This window comes from Populus alba, chromosome 19 (assembly GCF_005239225.2).
Source record: "Populus alba chromosome 19, ASM523922v2, whole genome shotgun sequence".
Taxonomy (NCBI): domain Eukaryota; kingdom Viridiplantae; phylum Streptophyta; class Magnoliopsida; order Malpighiales; family Salicaceae; genus Populus; species Populus alba.
The window spans coordinates 19,054,387-19,072,954 of record NC_133302.1 but is presented as its reverse complement, the minus strand read 5'-3'; the positions used below and the strand labels follow the sequence as shown (position 1 = coordinate 19,072,954).

At 32.0% G+C, this 18,568-nt stretch overlaps 3 protein-coding genes across 3 annotated transcripts; 1 reads left to right on the top strand and 2 right to left on the bottom strand.

Moving 5' to 3' along the window:
• Positions 1 to 2,366: 2,366 nt before the first annotated feature.
• LOC118056656 (ras-related protein RABA1f) lies at positions 2,367 to 4,466 on the bottom strand. Its single transcript, XM_035068928.2, has 2 exons — positions 4,077 to 4,466; positions 2,367 to 3,165 (listed from the first exon to the last, which is right to left on the bottom strand). Exons 1-2 carry the CDS (start codon positions 4,295 to 4,297, stop codon positions 2,736 to 2,738), a joined length of 651 nt encoding a protein of 216 aa, XP_034924819.1. The 5' UTR covers positions 4,298 to 4,466; the 3' UTR covers positions 2,367 to 2,735.
• Positions 4,467 to 7,531: 3,065 nt separating this feature from the next.
• LOC118056655 (rac-like GTP-binding protein RAC2) lies at positions 7,532 to 10,045 on the bottom strand. Its single transcript, XM_035068927.2, has 7 exons — positions 9,581 to 10,045; positions 9,349 to 9,436; positions 9,115 to 9,224; positions 8,923 to 8,986; positions 8,782 to 8,846; positions 8,624 to 8,689; positions 7,532 to 7,889 (listed from the first exon to the last, which is right to left on the bottom strand). The coding sequence occupies exons 1-7, from the start codon at positions 9,677 to 9,679 to the stop codon at positions 7,788 to 7,790; spliced, it is 594 nt and encodes a 197-aa protein (XP_034924818.1). The 5' UTR covers positions 9,680 to 10,045; the 3' UTR covers positions 7,532 to 7,787.
• A 4,853-nt stretch (positions 10,046 to 14,898) lies between these two features.
• LOC118056565 (LOB domain-containing protein 2) lies at positions 14,899 to 16,156 on the top strand. The gene is made up of 2 exons (XM_035068805.1): positions 14,899 to 15,565; positions 16,101 to 16,156. Exons 1-2 carry the CDS (start codon positions 14,899 to 14,901, stop codon positions 16,154 to 16,156), a joined length of 723 nt encoding a protein of 240 aa, XP_034924696.1.
• Positions 16,157 to 18,568: the final 2,412 nt, after the last annotated feature.

Genomic DNA, 18,568 nt, shown 5'->3' with positions numbered 1-18,568 from the left:
CATATACAGAGAAGAAGTTTAAAACTCTCAAATCTCTGGTTCTCTTAGTTCTTTTAACTTCGAAGATTGTAACAGTTGAGCAAAGGCTCAAACTGTGTTTTCCATAAGATGTAGTTTTTGTGGGTTAGTTTGATAGTAAAGTGGGTTAGTTCTTAAGATCAGTCATCTTCCCCATGCTAGCCGTCGAAGCATTCTTGATAAAATGTGTAGTCTTGAAAGCAAATAAAATATTATCCGAGATCAGCCTACTCGGTGTGAGAGCTCTCGGATTAAGCAAAATAATTTCCTCCGAAGGAGTCCTCAACCGATTGGCCGAAGGTTTCTAGATCAGTCTATAATCCGTCACCCTCTTGAGTTCTTTCACCATTTAAAAAATCAAAAGCATGTTGGATCTCCGCTACAGTGAACCACTGACATAAGAACTCTCAACTCATAGCTGGTGTGACCATAGAATCAACAGAATCAGGGACCTTGCGTTCAGAATCAATCTCTGAAGCCGCAAAAAAGTCTTTAAAATACAGAACAAGAACACCCTCAATCTCATTCAACTCCGTCCACGACCTTCCCTCCTTACTCATAATCCCTGCAGCAAGATTGTGTTTTTTTCCTTTCACTTGCTTTCTTATAAAAAAAAAAACGCGTTATTACGATCTCCTTCTTAATTTTAACTACAGAGAACGGAACCTAAATAGTGCCAGCTCTATACTCTTTCACTCTCTCACTCTCTATTGTCCATCATTTATTTTGAACAATTCTCCTCCTACATCAAATCTTCCTTGATAATCTCCGAAATTCAAGAATTCAGTTTTGGCAAACCCAACTCAAGACAATTTTAAATTGGTTTCTTCCTTGTAGAACAATAAGGTAAGAATCTTCCTTAGCCATATCCCTCCCAACAATGTTCTTGTCACAACAAGCATATATACCGTGATCTATAGAGAGTTTTCCATCTCTACATTTTCTTTTGTCTCTTCATTAATTAATTTTTCACGTTCTGTGTTATTACAAGAACCCTTATTGTTTCTTCCTTAAAATAGTAATTGAAGATCAATTTTTTTTAGCGGTATACAAAGGTGTTTGCATGGGATGTCGGCATCCAGGCGATGATGCATGGTATGATGTAAATTTCGTTTGTGATGGGGAAACACTCGCGATGAACCGTGCTTATTTATCAGACGTTTACATGGAAACATTTCAGGTTGACAAGCTCAAGACCATGGAAGCAGTGGAGGGATATGGTATTTCAGCCGAGTAGTGTGCAATATTTACAAGATGAGTAACAGCAAGATTGTTCAAGGTAAGACAGTTAGTATGCTTTCGAGAATGATGAGCTTAAATTTTATGGTGTATTTGTTGTTGAATTGCTCGATGAGAAACACAAGTTCGAAAATGGAGAGGAAGAGTGTTCTTGCAAATATGATTTAAAATGACAACACCAGGTGCAGTCAAATATTATTTAAGCTTCAATTCAGTATCGTCATCCATGCTTTTAATCATTAACCGTCTGCTAATTACTTAGGACATTATTATGCTAAGCAGAATGAGAAAACCACCTCCAATTAGGCTATGCTTTATATTCAATCCACGAGGACCGTGTACAAGAGGAGATAGGTTACTGTACTTTTCCAAATTGTTACATTATTGGACTGGTATTCATGCCAAAAGTATTTGCTGAAATGAAGTTGCAGCGTAATTAGCATTACCTCGTCTGATCTTTCAACTTAAACAGCCTACGAGCCACCTTTCATAGGTGAACATTCCACTTACTTGGAGGAGGAACTAAACTAGGTTGTCTTTGGCTGATGTAACAAACAAATTTCTTCATTTCTCGTAACCAAATATTGAAACGATGAAGGTCTTCCACTTCTGTTTGGGAATTTGATGCCTTTACAAAATAAAATGCGACTCAAACTGGTGTTATCACCCAGATAAATTGATATCCTTCTTGTTGATGATTTGATAAATTTATGACAGCTGGGTGTTCACTACCATATATCATGTTTGGAGAAGAGCTACGTCCAAAGTATGAAGAACTGTGATTGCTTAGGACCAATAAGCCACGACAGAGGACATGCTTTGGCTTGCTAACTTACGAGTTATGACATTGAGAAATCATGGGTTGTTTGCCAACAAGCAAGCATTAATATTCAGGAAAGTATTTGCAGCAACCCAGCAAAGTCATGAAAGAACATCGATCTTTCATTTGGACAATAGCCGCTGCATAGCAAGGCAAAAAGAGCAACTTCTCTGCCCACACATTAAGCATCAACAAATAAAATCAATTTCTTAGATGTTAATGACAAGCTTGATGACACCTTTGTCGGTGTGGACGTCAACGATGAAAACAATAAATTGTGAAAAAAGAATTGAGCAATCAATCAAGTTGGGCGATTACCTTAATATTTCCCAAATTCAAGCAATAAAATTGAATCTAAACTAGAGGGTTGAAACTGTCTAAAAATTACAACACTCCAAGGAACAAACTTACAAAAGAACAATCAAAAGAAAGAAGGAAAAAGGAATGGCAATCAAATGCATATGCCTCTTGGATCCATAACCTTAAGCAGTTAAGCTTTCTCTCAACTTCAAGAAGTTTGGTAGTTTCTAGGCAAGCAATTGGACTACAACTATCCATCTTAACATTCATGTGTCTGAAAGGCGTCTTCAAATAACAAAAAGGCAAATTATGAAATAGGAGAAACTATTACCACCAATACTTCTTTCATCTATTCTATCTATGCGGAGCAGCATCCAACCTTTTTCACAGCTGATACATCATCTTTGCCGACAGTAATAGTCTGTCCCTTGGGCAAGGCTGCAGGATCATCCCCAACATCAAGAGCCTTCCGGCTGACTACACGATGAATCTGAGTGAGCACTTCAGTGAAAGCATTTTCAACATTCAAGGACTCTAGCGCAGAGGTCTCCATGAAAAAAGTATTTTCTCTCTCAGCAAATGCAGTGGCATCCTCAGTAGTAACTGCACGCAAGTGACGCAAATCTGCTTTGTTTCCCACAAGCATAATCACAATGTTTGAATCAGTGTGATCACGAAGTTCCTTTAGCCATCTCTCCACATTCTCAAAAGTGACATGTCGAGTGACATCATAGACAAGCAAGGCACCAACAGCTCCTCGATAATATGCACTAGTAATTGCACGGTATCTGTATCAATGAATAGAAACACTGATGAAAATAGGCACCCTTATGATACAAGGATTCGAAATAATTCAGTTTCAACAAAAGATATCATGCTTGAAAGTATGTTTGTTCAATAAGAAAAGCAAGAAAAAGAATTGGTAACCACAGAAAACGTGGTTATATTCTAGACACTAGAGAGAGAAAAGGTCTTATGATCACACAAAGCTATTACATTCTGCACAATTACGTGAAACAATAATCAAAGCAAAATGCAACCATTTTTCTTCTACTCTCCTTCTTTCTACAAGTGCCAACAACAATTCATACAGGAGGAATAGATGGGGTCATACTCTATCTCTCTCAAAATGATGTTTTTATTTCCAAGACTGGATGCAAAATGAGGATAGAAAATCAAAAACAGAGATCAATTGGAAACACTGGACTATCATATTTCTTGTTCTCCAGTCTTTTACAAATCCAAATCAGAGTTTAGCAGCAACTCAAAAACAGCCATTTGTTATCAAAACATCAACCACTTTGTAAAGAAAGCTGCAAACTTTGATCCTTTCTCAAGCAAATTTTATATCTCCAAATAAAACATTTAGGCATTTCTGTACCTAACATTTTCGGCATGAGAGACTAGATCTACTAAGCCCATTTTCATGTAGTATGGTTTCCATCCATGTCAACAAATACAGAAGAAGAAGTCCATCAACTACCATAATGGCAATCTACTAAGCCCCTTTTCCACCATAAATATGCAAAAAAAACTTATAGTATCAAAAACCCAAATAAAAAAATAAGGAAAAAACAAAACTTTGTAGCATCAATCACTTAAGGCATATAGATCTGATAGAACCCAATGCAAATGTCACAAAACAAGAAGAAACCCATCTTAGAAAACTAGAAAGATACAGAGATCAAGAAGATTTGACCTTTCTTGGCCAGCAGTGTCCCAAATCTGAGCTTTGACAACTTTATCATCAACATGGATACTACGCGTGGCAAATTCAACTCCAATAGTGGATTTGGATTCCAAACTGAATTCATTCCTTGTAAATCTTGATAAAAGATTGGATTTTCCAACACCAGAATCACCTATCAACACTAACTTAAATAGATAATCATAGTCATCATCTGCCCTGTAAGCACCCATTTGCTTTGCTAATTCTCTTGTTTTTGTTATATGGGAAATGAAGTTGAGAGATAAAGGTTTGGCCTTTCTGTGTTGTGGACTTGGGGGGTTATATGTGGATCTGTGTAGAGGTTTTGAATTTTAAAGTGTTGAACATTCTTTGATTTTTGTTTGAGAGTAGGCTTGATAATTGTACTTTAACCATTTGATTTTTTAGATTCAAATTTTTTATGATAGTAAAAAAAATTCACTTGTGAATTTTAAAATAATTAATTAAATGATAAGAGATTCTTTCAAAATCATTATGATACTCATAAAACAAAAAACAATTAAATTACCGATAATAATAATAAGAATAATAATAATAAAAAAAAGGAGGGGGGGGGTAAGAATGACGTGTTAATTTGTTTTCATCATATTTATTACTTTAAAACAAAATTGTGTCTTGAACATTGTTTTTGTTTTCTCTGCATTCATTCATTCATTCATTTTAGTTATTAATTAATTAATTAATTTAGATTTTCTAAAAGTTATTTTAAAGTTCTTGAGCAAATTTACAGTTGCCCTAAATTATATATATTGGCTTATAGCCTTCTAGATATTTGAAAAGGTATAACGCGGATTGGCAGAATTAATCACAATGTGGACATGAATTATTTAATCACAAAAACATTCAAAAAAAAATGTGTACATAGAAAGGTTGATACTTTTCCATTAATAGAAGATCTTCATAATTTACTTGAATTCCAATCGTTATCTCCACTAGGGTTTCTAATTTTTTTAATCATGTTCAATTCAACTTTCAAATTTTCTTTGTGTTTACACTTCCAGATGAGAATTTAATGTTAACATCAAAGGGGGATGGATGTTGACAACATTTTGGTTTGTCATTGTCACCACTATTTAGAAACTTTTTTTAAATGGATAATAAAAAAAATGAAAAATTAATTAAATATATAAAAATAGAAAATAAATAATTAATCAGTTTTATAAGCCTAAAATAAAAAAAAACAAACCAACCAAAATCCAAATAAAAAAAATCAAGTCAAACAAAAAAAACAAAGCCAAATTAAAAAAAATCAAGTCAAATTAAAATCAAACCCATTAGAAATTACAAAAACAACCCAAAAAAATATAAATTTTTGTTTTTAATATAAAATAATTAAATCGAATTTTAATTAAAAAAAAAACTGATTTGATAATTTTTTTTAATAAAAACTAGAACCAAATAAAAAATTATCACCCCACCTTTCCTTCAAGGAAAAAGACAAGAACAGGCAACGTTCAATTTTTTTTTTTTTTCTTTTCCTTTCTTCTTTGCAACCTTGCAATGATTTCAAAGATTGGTCTTTGTATAGTTGAATTTGGTAGGAAACTAAGATCTGATGAACAAAGCATGGAAACATCTAAAGCAGCTGATGGCTACTGCATTTCCCCTGCTCTTTGTGGGTTCTATGAACAGATGGGGTTGGCGTGATGGGACAAGACGAGACAGGACAGAACAATATCATGGAGGAGTTCGAGAGAAATTTAGCTGTGCGACCAACAAAAATTGTCATTACAAGCTACAAAACCCAGCATCTCTTACAGCATAACAATCTAGAGAGTCTGTAATAACAGGAAATAAAGCAAAATGACTTAACAGTTGCAGGTGAGGACGACGTGCACTACTGATATTAGATCCCTGTCTTGTTTGTCAGAATATTTTCTTTTGTATTTTTCTAACGTTAACAATATTGTGACGCAGACGGGAGAATGAGTACAGCAGGTTACTGCTCTGGTGCTCCTCATAACAGGGTATATATCACAAAATTGTGTTAAAAATAGATTTGATTCCTTCGACCTTTTACTCATAACTGACCTGTGAAAGACAATCTAGTCCTGCCAACATGCCCAGGAACAGGACCCATATCGAGAACCTCAGATCGTCTGTGAGATAAAGCTTCCATTACTTAAACCCCGCATGCTCTTCATTTACCTGAAACGAAATCATATGTGAAAATCGAATCTTGTGAAAAGAAATCAGTTCTGTAATCTTGAATTCTTGCCTCAATGGTCACTTCTTCAATCGGTTCAAGCTTCTCCTTATTCTCAGTTTTATACCTGATTCAACAAAATAGCTGTCCAGAAAAAATAAGAAAATGGACACCACCCAGTCAGCAATCAAACTCACATGACTCTAGGAGGTGAGACAGACAGCTCAAGTCATCCATGTCTCAAGTTCAGAAGCATATCAGAAATTTAAGATACAGGGAAATAAACTAATGTCACTGTAAACCTTAGTACTGTGAGTTTTTTAAGCTTAACATGAAATAGAAGAGCTCGACAACGTGTAGTGTCAAGAAGAGCAAACCAAGTTGAAGTCCTCCCCTCCCCTGCGCCTCATATGTCTCTGCCACGCCAGGAAGCGCATTTCTGGCAAGATTAGTTTCAGCTTCAGCTATAACCGATCACCAATTTTCCCTCCGGTCAGCTAAAAACATATCGGAAGTACACAATTATTTCCAAGTGGCTAACATTGAAACATAAATATCATGTTTGCCCTAAATTGATACCAAGCAAAACAATATGGAATCAACATAACAATGATACAGTTGCCCTGCCATTAGTAACATTATGGAGTTTCTTCTACTAACATTTTAAGAGAGGGAAAAGGTTTGAGGGCAGGAAAGGGGAGGGGATAACCTCTTGGATTCTCTTTTGGACATCACTCCATAATTTGAAAACTACCAAATCCTATCCTTAGTAGATAATGGGAAAAAAAATACTCAGTTAGATTGAAGAAGATACATGAATGCATCTAATCTCAATTGTTAGAGGTACATGAGATAATATTCCTTAGTGGATTGTATCTCCAAATGTTGTAGTAAAACTGTTTTTTATCATTTTCTCCCTCTTCATATTAATTTATTAATTAATGGATTGTATTTATATGTATTCGTCGTTAATTCTTTTGTCAAAACAAAAACAAAAATGTTTCTCATGTTGTAAACTTCATATAGATGTTTAGGGAGCTGCTGAGATAAATAACAAAAAATTAATAAAATTGGTAAAATCCCCAAAGAAGCTTATTTCAATACAAAAATAAATGCCTTCTAAATTAATATTCTAGCTTTATGCCTGCTATATGTGCCTTTTAACAACACACACACACACACAAAAAAAAAAAAAAAACTCTCATGTTTTGCTGAGTTTGATAGGATTACTTCACATTCACTAGGGCACAGTATTTGTTTGGTGTGATAATCACATGGCAGAGATCATAATATTAGGGTTTTGATACACAAATTTTACTATCATTACATGATAACAGATTCAAGTTTACCACATAGTTGCCCCACAATCCTCCTGAAGCATATGAACATATTACATTACATTAAAAAAACAAAATTAGAGGCCCTGAGAGATTGGAAAACAGAAATGCTATCATGACTCTACTGAGCCATACAGGATCTTGACTTGGCTGGTCATCAAGATTTCTCATGGAAGAAACTGATGGCTGAATATTGATTTAGAGAAACACACAGGGAGCCCTACGCTTCTGTCTCCTTTTCTTTGGCTTCGGAGGCTGCAAAACAACCTTGATTGCAGCATCAAAGACACCTTTCACATTCTGGGGATAAGACATTTACAGCATTAAGTTAAGCTACAATACAGAAGTGAAGACTAGTTAAAAGCTATCAATTTTTTTTTTAAGTTAAAAAATATTATTTATAAAAATAAACAAATCAAAACAGGTTATTATCCGGTCGATTGGATCGCGGGTTAATCCATCAAGTTAACTAGAACATATCAATTTTTATTTGATTTAATTTTAAACCTTTTAAGTTAGCGAGTCATCAGGTTGACTAGCCGGCCGACCAGGTTTAACAATGAGAAGCACTACAACAGGCTACTTGCTAGAATTAGGAAATATTGGCAAAAGAATCTATGCAAGGGTGTTGCTCCTAGACTGAAAAGCAAACGATTGGCTTTAACTATTACTCATTGAGCCTGTCGGGACTGTGAGAGTAAAGAAAATGACTTCTAACTGGATTTTAAGACCAAATTGATGGCTGAGAGGAAAGAGGACAAGTGATTTGGGAAAATCTTAAGTTCTTGGATAATAGACGGCTCCTCTGCTTTTTCACCAATTATTGTGTAGTAAGAGTTGGCTCTATTCATAATTCATATATGATGTTAGCTGGAGAAATGTCTGCTGTTTGTACTTTATCCAGAAAAAGGGCTAACAGGAGGATTCTAACAGCATTTGGAACTCATTCTGCAATGAAGTTATCTGTAAAAATACTATTTTTTGTTAAAAAAAGTGTTTTCCTTTTACCAAGAAAATATAATAATTGGCCAAACCTGCTGAGTCTTGGAGCTGCACTCTAAGTAAACAGCAGCACCGATCATCTTCTTTAGTTCTTCCCCCTGCTCAATGTGAAAGTTGCTGGGTTCATAAATGAAATGGAAAAGCTCATTTTGTTCAAATTGGTGTGAACGAAAGAAAATCAGCTACTTGCCTGAGCAGTCGTGATTGGTGCGGCACCGGGATGATCTATCAGATATTGCCTATCGTTCCGTAAATCTGCAGCCCGTTGCATCCTACTGATATTAGTAAAACCTGAAATGAAAAAAATAGAAGGTACCAAAAGTGATCTTACCAAGTTTGGTTCCCACAAGCACAATCGGCACAGCTGGGGCATAGTGCCTCAGTTCAGAAATCCACTGGAGCCAAAATATTGATACAAAAAGAAAGCAAAATCAGACAAGCTTTGATGATTATAAAAAGTCTCAGATGAATCAAAATCAATCATCCAAACGTGTAAAATAGAATTGAAAATAGTAAATCATACCTTCTTGGCAATGTTCTCATAGCTAGCTTTGCTGATTAGAGAAAAGGCCAGCAAGAACACATCTGCACCTCTATAACTCAGAGGCCTCAACCTGTTATAATCCTCCTGTCCTGAATGCACAGACTACACAATTAGTACTACCTGTTCTTAGGGTTCTTCAGAATAGTTTAATAGTCTCTGTTTGAAAGGGATTAATATCTGCTATCAGAAACCCAAGAAAGCAAGAATGCTAACCTGCAGTATCCCATAATCCAAGATTCACTGTGCTGCCATGGACCACCACATTAGCACTGAAGTTGTCAAACACTGTAGGTACATAATCCTATAAAGATTAACAACACAAAAAAGGGTATTACAACAGGAAACATGGAAAGAAAAACCTTGTAATTACAAGTGCTAGTTCCTTTCATGAAAAAAAGAAATAAAGGTTGAGCCTTGAGACACAATAACAGTGTCTAATCCATACAGTAGGGAAAGTGTTGCTTGTGTAAGAGATGAGCATGCATGTCTTGCCAACAGCTCCATCCCCAACAGTGACACACTTGATGAACCTAGCTGTGCTCATTTTCTTGAACTACCTGATCTCCTTGTTTTCTTCACCCTCTAATTATTCCATCGATACAGGAAGGTAAAGATCGTAAAAGCCTACAAGGACTATGTCTCTTTCACCTTCCTTTCACAAATATCCATAAAGACTTGAGAGAATAAGAGGGGTGCGCTGTGTTTAGAATTTGAATAGGGATAGAGGGGAGTGTAAGGCAGGCATTTAATAAGGTTGAGCAACTAAGCAGTACCCAACCTCAGCTGGACCTTCTTTGCCTTCACCATGATTGCACAAATGGCTTTCTGTTTCTTCAAGTGGAAGCACAGAGGCCGAAGACACTATACAACAACAGAAGTGTTTGGTACTAGTGTTAGTTGGTTAAGTGCTGGACAAGGGAGTTCCATTGAATCATGATCAATACAATGAAAAAAAATATTAAAAAAAATACGTGTTGCTTAGTTAGACAAATTAGTATCATGAATGTAAGAATTAGAGTAAGATATAAAACCCCGAGTGAAAAATCAAGTGATTACATTGACTTATGGAGACATGAAGACCTCCATGCTATCCAAGTCAATCCTTCGACAATTCATCTCCTGATTGAATGATTGGTACAAGAATTTCACGTGTAAGAACTCCTGCTCAATTGCATGGAGAAAACGATGCATAGGAGGGTCAAAATGGCAGAAACCAAAAGAGAAAGCCTACTTTACGCTGGTGTCACCATGATTAGTGGATAAATTAACAAGGCAACGTGACAACGGGCTTGTCACTGTCATTGTACCAAAGCTTACGTTTTGATAAACTCATAACATTGGCTTGGTGCAGTGAACAAAACAAATTGTGAAAAGCTTCTAGCTCAACGCAGTTCAATATGGGTATGGGTATATCTTTAGTTGGGGTAAGATAATGTTTAATGTTGTTTAATAGCATGTGACAATTCAATTATTAAACTATAAACTAAGATTTTTTTTATGTAGCATAGGGCAATATGCAGCACGGCAAAGAACAAATTGGTTTTGATCCTAGCTATATTTTTTTTCTATATAGTCACCAACCAATCCACAGCAAGGTACAATTTGGTTGTTGAACTTTTTATTTTTGCACATTTAATCCCTGTAAATTTTGGTATTTTTTTCAGTCCTGAAACTTTTATTTTATCACAACTTTAGCCCCTAGATATTGAAAGAATAAATATAAAATCATCAAAAAAAAATAATGAGGAGAGAGACAGGTTTTGGCTAACCATATTCCAGTAATTAAGGCCGTGTTTGATTGCAGGAAAGTGAATTCCTGGAATTCACTTTCCTGCTTTTCCTATGTTTGGCGACGATAAAAGAAAATAATGAAAGGAAACTGAATTCCATCCACCTAAAATTAATAACGTGCTCGAAGGAAAGTGTTTTCCTTCTATTAGAAAAGGAAAACACTTTCCTTTCGGCGTGCGTAGCGCACGCCTTCACTTGCTACAGTGACAAGCGATATAATTCACTTGCCACAGTAGCCAGTGATATAATTTACTTGCTACTGTAGCAAGTGAATTATAATTCGCTTGCACTATAGCAAGTGATATAATTCACTTGCCACTGTGTCAAGTGAATTATAATTCGTTTGCCACTGTAGCAAGTGAATTATAATTTGCTTACACTGTAGCAGTTAATTAAAATGCAAAGCGGTGGGTTTTTGATTAAATCAAAGTTTAATTAATTCCTCAAACTCATTAATTCTTCAATTAAACTCTTGATTTCATTAATTAAAATAATCTAAATTTTAATTAAATCAATTCTCCAATTAAACCCTTGATTTAATTAATTAAACTAGTCAAGAGTTTAATTAAATCTTTAAACTTCCAATCATGTTGCCCTTAACCCAAATTTTAATTAATCCTTCATTTATTTTATTTTTATTTTTCATCATCTTTTTTTTTAAATAATAAAAATAAAAAGATCAAAAATTGGGTTATGACAATTGTAAGTGATTAAATATTTTATATTAAATATTTTTATATATATTAGATAAACTTGAAAAAAAATTTAATTCATTAATAAATTATTTTCCAGTTCATTTTCCATAACACAACCAAACACTGGAAAGTATTTTTCAGTTCATTTTCCATAACACTACCAAACATCGGAAAATACTTTTCTGGAATTCACTTTCCAGGAATTTACTTTCCCCGGAATTCACTTTCCAAAAGGAAACTACTTTCCTGCAAACAAACAGAAAAAAAAAAAAAAGATGGCTGTGTTTGATTGCAGGAAAGTGAATTCCTGGAATTCACTTTCCTGCTTTTCCAATGTTTGGCAAACAATAAGAAAAAAGTCAAAGGAAAGTAAATTCAGTCAATGGAAAATGAATTAGTGTTAACAAAGGAAAGTGTTTTCCTTTCTTAAATAAAGGAAAACACTTTCCGACAATGGCCAGAGGTGAAAAGCAGCCATTTTTTCATGCCTTTTATTAACTGTTAATTGCACTGTTCAATGAATAGTGCAATTAACATGAACAGTGTATTGCGTATACTGTTCACTAAAAAATAGTGAACAGTGCAGTTCTCTTGCACTGTTCACTTGCCTGTGGGATTTTTTTTTTAAAGTGTGCTATTTTTTTAATATTTAAAAAAAAAATAGTTTAAAGTGAATTTTATACCTTAATATTTTATCCAATTTTATTACATGCTAAAAATATTATTAAAACTATAGTTTTTGTCGGATGTATTTCGTACGTAATGGAATTATAAATAGTTTCATGGAATAGTAAAAACAATTTCATAAGCTTATTTCTCTATAATATGATATGATATATATAGTTATATTTTATAAAATAAGCTATGTATGAATATAGAATATAATAAAAAAAAAATTCATCATTATACATTTTAGATTTCATTTTTTTTTATTGTAAGTGATTAAATATTTTATATATATATTAGGTAAATTTGAAAAAAAAATTAATTCATTGATAAATTATTTTCCAGTTTATTTTCCATAATACAACCAAACACTGGAAAGTGTTTTCCAATTCATTTTCCATAACACTACCAAACATCGGAAAATACTTTTCTGGAATTCACTTTCCAGGAATTCACTTTCTCCGGAATTCACTTTCCAAAAAGAATTCATTTTCATGCAAACAAACGGAGTTACTGTGTGAATGAGTTTGCTTTGAAAAGAGAAGTTTAATATGTATAGACGGTTTTTGTTCTTTAACTATGTTGAAAAAAAATATATTAAGAATCATTGAAAAAAATTTTATTTAATTTTATTTTTAGTTTTTAGACTAATTAAATAGTATTTTAGGATTGAAAATGAGGTTGGTGAGGTTCCTATTTTTTTTAAGGTGTTTTTTTGGGATAAAATAAGTTGAGATTTTGATTTTGGTGGTCCAAAAACTTAAGATATTAATTTTTTGATCATTGAAAAATATTTCGATAAATGACAAGTTATTTGCCTATACGGACGACATGTTCATTCTATATCTTTTTTAAATACCAAATATGCCTAATCTTTTTCTTTTTAGGCCAAACGTGCGTGTCTGGCTTTTTTTAATGACCCTTCAAATTTTTTTAATTGTTTTGTTTTTTTCATTTTAGAATAAAAATCTCTTTTAAATAATAATGAATATATTTAATTTTTTTTTATCATAAATGTGTTCATACTTTTTAGCAATTGTTTTTATAAATCATAATGAATATTTTATCTTGTTGTATACCATTCTTGAAATGAAATATACATAAGTCAATTTTTATAGTATTTTTAAATTGTAAAACAATTCAGTGTAAAATTATATTTATAATATGATATTGTACCTTTAAAATTTTTTTAATTAATTTAATTTAGATACTGAACTTGTTATATAAATTATGCATTTTATATTTATTTTGATTCAAACAGGTAAACAATAAATTTACCAAAAAATGCAATACCTCAAATATTGGTGATATAAAATAAATTATAGCATAATTAATTATATATTTTTAGCACTTGATAAACAAAAAAAAAATTGCAAGAATAACAATCAACGTACCTCAAATATTGCCCAATGTTATATATATCCTGGAGGAACTGGGATTTAAGCTGAACAACTGAAGAGTTTTTGCTTCTTTTTCTTTTTTCTTTTTTCTTTTTTCTTTTTTTCCATTGAAGGGATTCTCTTCTAAAAAAATGACACTGAACACAGTTAGTATAAATAGAAAAACATAAACTATTTTTGGTGATATAAAATTTCCCATTAATTACATCTTACTTTTATTGGCATAGGTGGTATTATATATATAAGAAATTAATACTAAGAAAATAGAGAAACTAACCTTGCGCCACACCAACTTCTCACACTTCAATACATTCCCAATCCTGGAAGAGATTATTTTCATAGAATTAATTACTCCCTTAATTAGACGATCCAACATAGCTAATTAGTAGTCTGCTTTTATTTATTTTTTTTCATCATTATAAAACTCAACCCAGATTAGACTGAATTTAAAATAAAAATAAAAATCAACTTAATTTGATTTGGTTAAATCACAATTTTATTTTTTTAGATTCTTTCTTTAAAACTATGTTGTTTTAACTATTGTAATAAAAATAAAAATATCATCTTGATTGATGCATGTTAATCTGTTTTACTGGTGATTTGGGCTGGATATGATAACTTTAATATGTTGTTTTGACATATTAATGCACTTACCTTGAATATCCAAATATCTTAAACAACCAACAAATATAGCTTAGATTTATTTCCTATTATAAAACTATACCTCTACGAAAGGTTTAGTATATACTTGTAGTTCTTATTCTTCATATGGGCTACCTAAACCCTAATCAACCACTCTAAACGACTCCCTTTGTGTCTTTTACGGTGGCCAGCCATCTTTACATGTGCACTAGACAAAGACTACCATTTGTTCTTCATCTTCTTGTGTGTAACATGTAGTATATATTATTTATACAAACACCTCCTTTTCACTTCACACCAGAAGACACATCGTCGTCATATGTACGGTTTGTTGTTTTACTTGATTTCCTTCCTTATTTTTATTAATTAGTGCACTAGCTACGTGCGGCACGTAATGGTTTTTTTTTTTTTTTTTTTTTGTGAATAGGGTATGTGTTGATTGACCTAGTTTGTTGATTCTTTGATGTTATATTTCATGAACAAAAATTATACTTGTTTTGGTAGTAGTTAATGACTGTAATTGCTATTGTATTTATGTTATTTCTTGATATAATGCTAGGTTTACAAGGATGCAAAGTGAGAACAACAACAACAATAACAATCGCATGCTGGTTCATCCGGCATGCGCATCGTGCAAGCATCAACGAAAGAGATGCACGAAGGATTGTGCATTGGCACCGTATTTTCCAGCAGAGAAAACCAAAGAATTTCAAGTTGTTCATAAAGTTTTTGGTGTTAGCAATGTTGTTAAACTAGTGAAAGATGTAAGTGAAGAGAGGCGAAAAGAGACGGCGGAATCATTGGTTTGGGAGGCTCTTTGTAGGCAAAATGATCCGGTTTTAGGCTGTTATGGGAAGTTCAAGAGATTAAAGGAAGAACTTGACTTGTACAAAACTCAACATCCGTCGCTAAACCAAAACCAAAATGGACAGCAGCAAGGGGGCGTAGCGTATAACAAACAGTCTCCGGTGATGGTTTACGGGATAAATAATAGGGCGAACGGTATTGGAGGAGGAGGAGGATTAGCTAACAATAACATGGTAAGTTATGGCCATGATAATAATGAGAATTTGATTGCTGACTCAATCCAGCATAATTTTCATTGGGATTATGTGCAAAGTCTAGATAAATCAAAGCAAGAAAGAGACGTTAATTCTCTTCTTCTTCCATCACCACCGCCGTTGCCACATCACTATTCCATCAATGGATTTAATCAACAACAATACTATCTTCCAGGTAATTAATTTCCCTATATGCAAATTACATAGACACGTGCATCAGTGCATAACACGCGTTAATATGCACTCCCACATGCGTACACACACATATAAATTAATCTCATTTCTAGCACTTGTGAGATTAGTAGCCTTAGTTTGGTATTGTGATAGTTATTATTTTTTAAAATATTTTTCGTTTAAAAATAAAAATATATTAAAATAATACATTTTTAAAATTTATTTTTGACATCAGTATATCAAAACAATCTGAAAACACCAAAAAAATATTAATTTAAAGTAAAGAAAAAAAAATAAAAAAACAATTATTATTTTTTAAAAAAACATTTTTTAAAACACAAAAACAAGTAGACGCTAGATGCAAATGATCACCTTACGAAGGAATTCAAAAGCATTTGTTGAGTCTCTATTATGCTCAAGTTTTGGGCCTATTGCTTGTATGATTGCATTATGATTTTTTTTTTTCCTTGCAATAAATTGTTGGTCTACATTATTAATTCCTAATGGGATATTATATCACCTGTGTTTGCTGTTAGGCGAATTTGGTTCAATGGAAAGCACACTCTTCATGGGAGAAGAAAATGGACCATAGTTCCTTGGAGCTAATCTAGGGCAGAACAAAATGGATCCAAGGCATCACAGTTTAGCTCCTTCATTCTCCATCGTGACATAATTAGGCAGGTTTCCTGATTGTTCTGATCTGTATCTCAATCTTATATTTATTTTTATTTGAAGAGAAGAGTGAATATACATGTGTGAATGTATAAATTAGGAATTCGGAACAGTGCTGTTGTTTGAATATTTTAATTAATGTTTAAGAACATGGATTTGTTTTCATGGTTTCTTTATAATTCAAATACCAGCGGTACTGTGTAGAAAGTGTTTTCTTTGGAAGGAATGAAGAGATGGGTTTGAACTATATTCCATTTTATTAGTATTTTAAAATAATATTATTGTTAAAGTAATCAGCAAAAAAATATATATATGTCTCTGTTGTGTGTGTGAGTGTGTGTTAACACAGATGATAAGTTACCTCATAAACATTAATAAAGTAAAGTAATTAAACCTAATCATAGTTATAATTTCGTTCAAAACCCGGGTTATAAATTAAAAAATTTAATTCTAGTTTAACTCAGATTAAGTAAAAATAATTTTTTTTTAATTTTTTAAAAAAATAATTAAAAAAATATATTACTTTAATCTGATCAACCAAGCTACAAATCATAAATATTAATAAAAATAAAGTCATTAAATCCAATCCTAGTTATAACTTGGTTCAAAACTCATGTCATAAATTAAAAAATAATAATATAGGTTGACTTGAATGAGTTAAAATAATATCCTTTTACTTTTAAAAAAAAAATAATTAAAAATATATTCTTTTATTCTCATCAACCAAGCTACAAATTGGCCTCTTTCATTAATTATATCAACTCAACTCTTCCTTAGCATGAATTTCTTTGAAACCCAATATGAGCTAGGAGTTGGGTTAACTGGTCAACATGCGAGATAAACACATATTAGCAACCAACAAAGGTATTCCAACTTTAGATTATTCAATGAAACGAAAATGTAAAAACCAATTTTATGCTACCTCTCGAGCCACGGTTTTAAGACTAATCTCTTCATGATTAAACATAACTAGATAATTTATTTACGCTATGTTGTAAATTTGATTAATTTTTTAAGTTAATTTGTTTTTTTCAAGTATTGCTAACATTTTTTCACTAACAAAAGACAACCTGAAAAACTATATAAAAAAAAAAAAAAAAACCATAATTTGACAAAAATATATTGGATTAATCTAGGTCAACCCAGGCTAACATGTAAAATTCATAACCCGAGTTATAAGATCATGATAAACCCATAGAAAACAAATAACAAAAACATATTGAAGGTCAATCTTTAATCAACTTAATGTAGAAAAAATAAAATTAAAAAAAAATAATTAAAAAAAAAACATGAGTCAACTCGAGTTAATATGTTAAACCTGGATAATGAGACTAAGATAACTCAATATTAAAAAAAAAAATTAAAAAAAAAAATTTAAATCATGAAGTCAACTCGAGTTAACTTGTCAAACCTGGATCATGAGACTGAGATAACCTAACAAAAAAATAAATTAAAATAAATTATAAAGCTTAATTCTCAATCAATCCAATATTGAATAATAAAATTAAAAAAAAAAAAAAAAAGGACTAGCCAATTCGATTTTAGTCATCAAACCTTTGACTCGAGTTATGAGACCGTGATAACCTCATAAAAAAAAATTATAAAAATCAATTCTCAATCAACTCAAATGATGAAAAAATGAAATTACAAAAAAAAATCCAATTAAAAAAAAAAAAAAACAGAAAAAAAAACTTCGAGTTAACTGGGTTAACTCCTAAAATTTATGACTCGGGTTATAAGATTGATAATTGTATAAAAAGCAAATCGAAATAAACTATAAAATTTAATCCCTAATAAATATAATATTAAATGATAAAATTAAAAAAATTATAAAATTATAGAAAAAAAAATTATTGCTTAATGAATAGTTTCCCTCCTCAATTATTGTTAATTGATATTTATATATAAGATTTTTTATTTTTATTTTTTACTTTCCTAATACAAGGAGGATGATCTCATTTCATTTTGAGCTCCTTGCATTGACCAAAAGTTCAAGAATATCATAGTTATTGATTTCGGATTGGAACCTAGTGGCTTTTGAATTTGCGAAAAAGAAAAAAATAATCTATAATTGTTTTAGAAATTTTTACATGAATATGATCTGTTAAACTAAACAAATGGCAAGGTAAAAACATGTTCATACAAAAATAAACAGAAAATAGCTTTTTATTTTATTTTTGATAAATTTAAACAAATTTAGAGATGGAAAAGGAAACTATTTTTATTTTTACTATTGAAATCTCAATAAATCTTTAAATAAATAAATACTAATTAGGTCTTGAACAAAAAATAAATAAAATGACAAAGAAAACATGGAAGCTTGACTTAAAAG

Bases quoted from the DNA above. Each gene is read 5' to 3' on its own strand.
- LOC118056656 (XM_035068928.2), bottom strand. From the start codon at position 4,297: ATGGGTGCTTACAGGGCAGATGATGACTATGATTATCTATTTAAGTTA. The intron at 3,166-4,076 runs GTCAAATCTTCT...TCATTGATACAG, and splicing joins GACACTGCTGGCCAAGAAAG to ATACCGTGCAATTACTAGTG.
- LOC118056655 (XM_035068927.2), bottom strand. From the start codon at position 9,679: ATGAGCACAGCTAGGTTCATCAAGTGTGTCACTGTTGGGGATGGAGCT. The intron at 8,987-9,114 runs GTATGATTTACT...TTTTGGCTCCAG, and splicing joins ATGAGAACATTGCCAAGAAG to TGGATTTCTGAACTGAGGCA. The intron at 8,847-8,922 runs GTAAGATCACTT...AACGGGCTGCAG, and splicing joins GCTTGTGGGAACCAAACTTG to ATTTACGGAACGATAGGCAA.
- LOC118056565 (XM_035068805.1), top strand. From the start codon at position 14,899: ATGCAAAGTGAGAACAACAACAACAATAACAATCGCATGCTGGTTCAT. The intron at 15,566-16,100 runs GTAATTAATTTC...GTTTGCTGTTAG, and splicing joins ACAACAATACTATCTTCCAG to GCGAATTTGGTTCAATGGAA.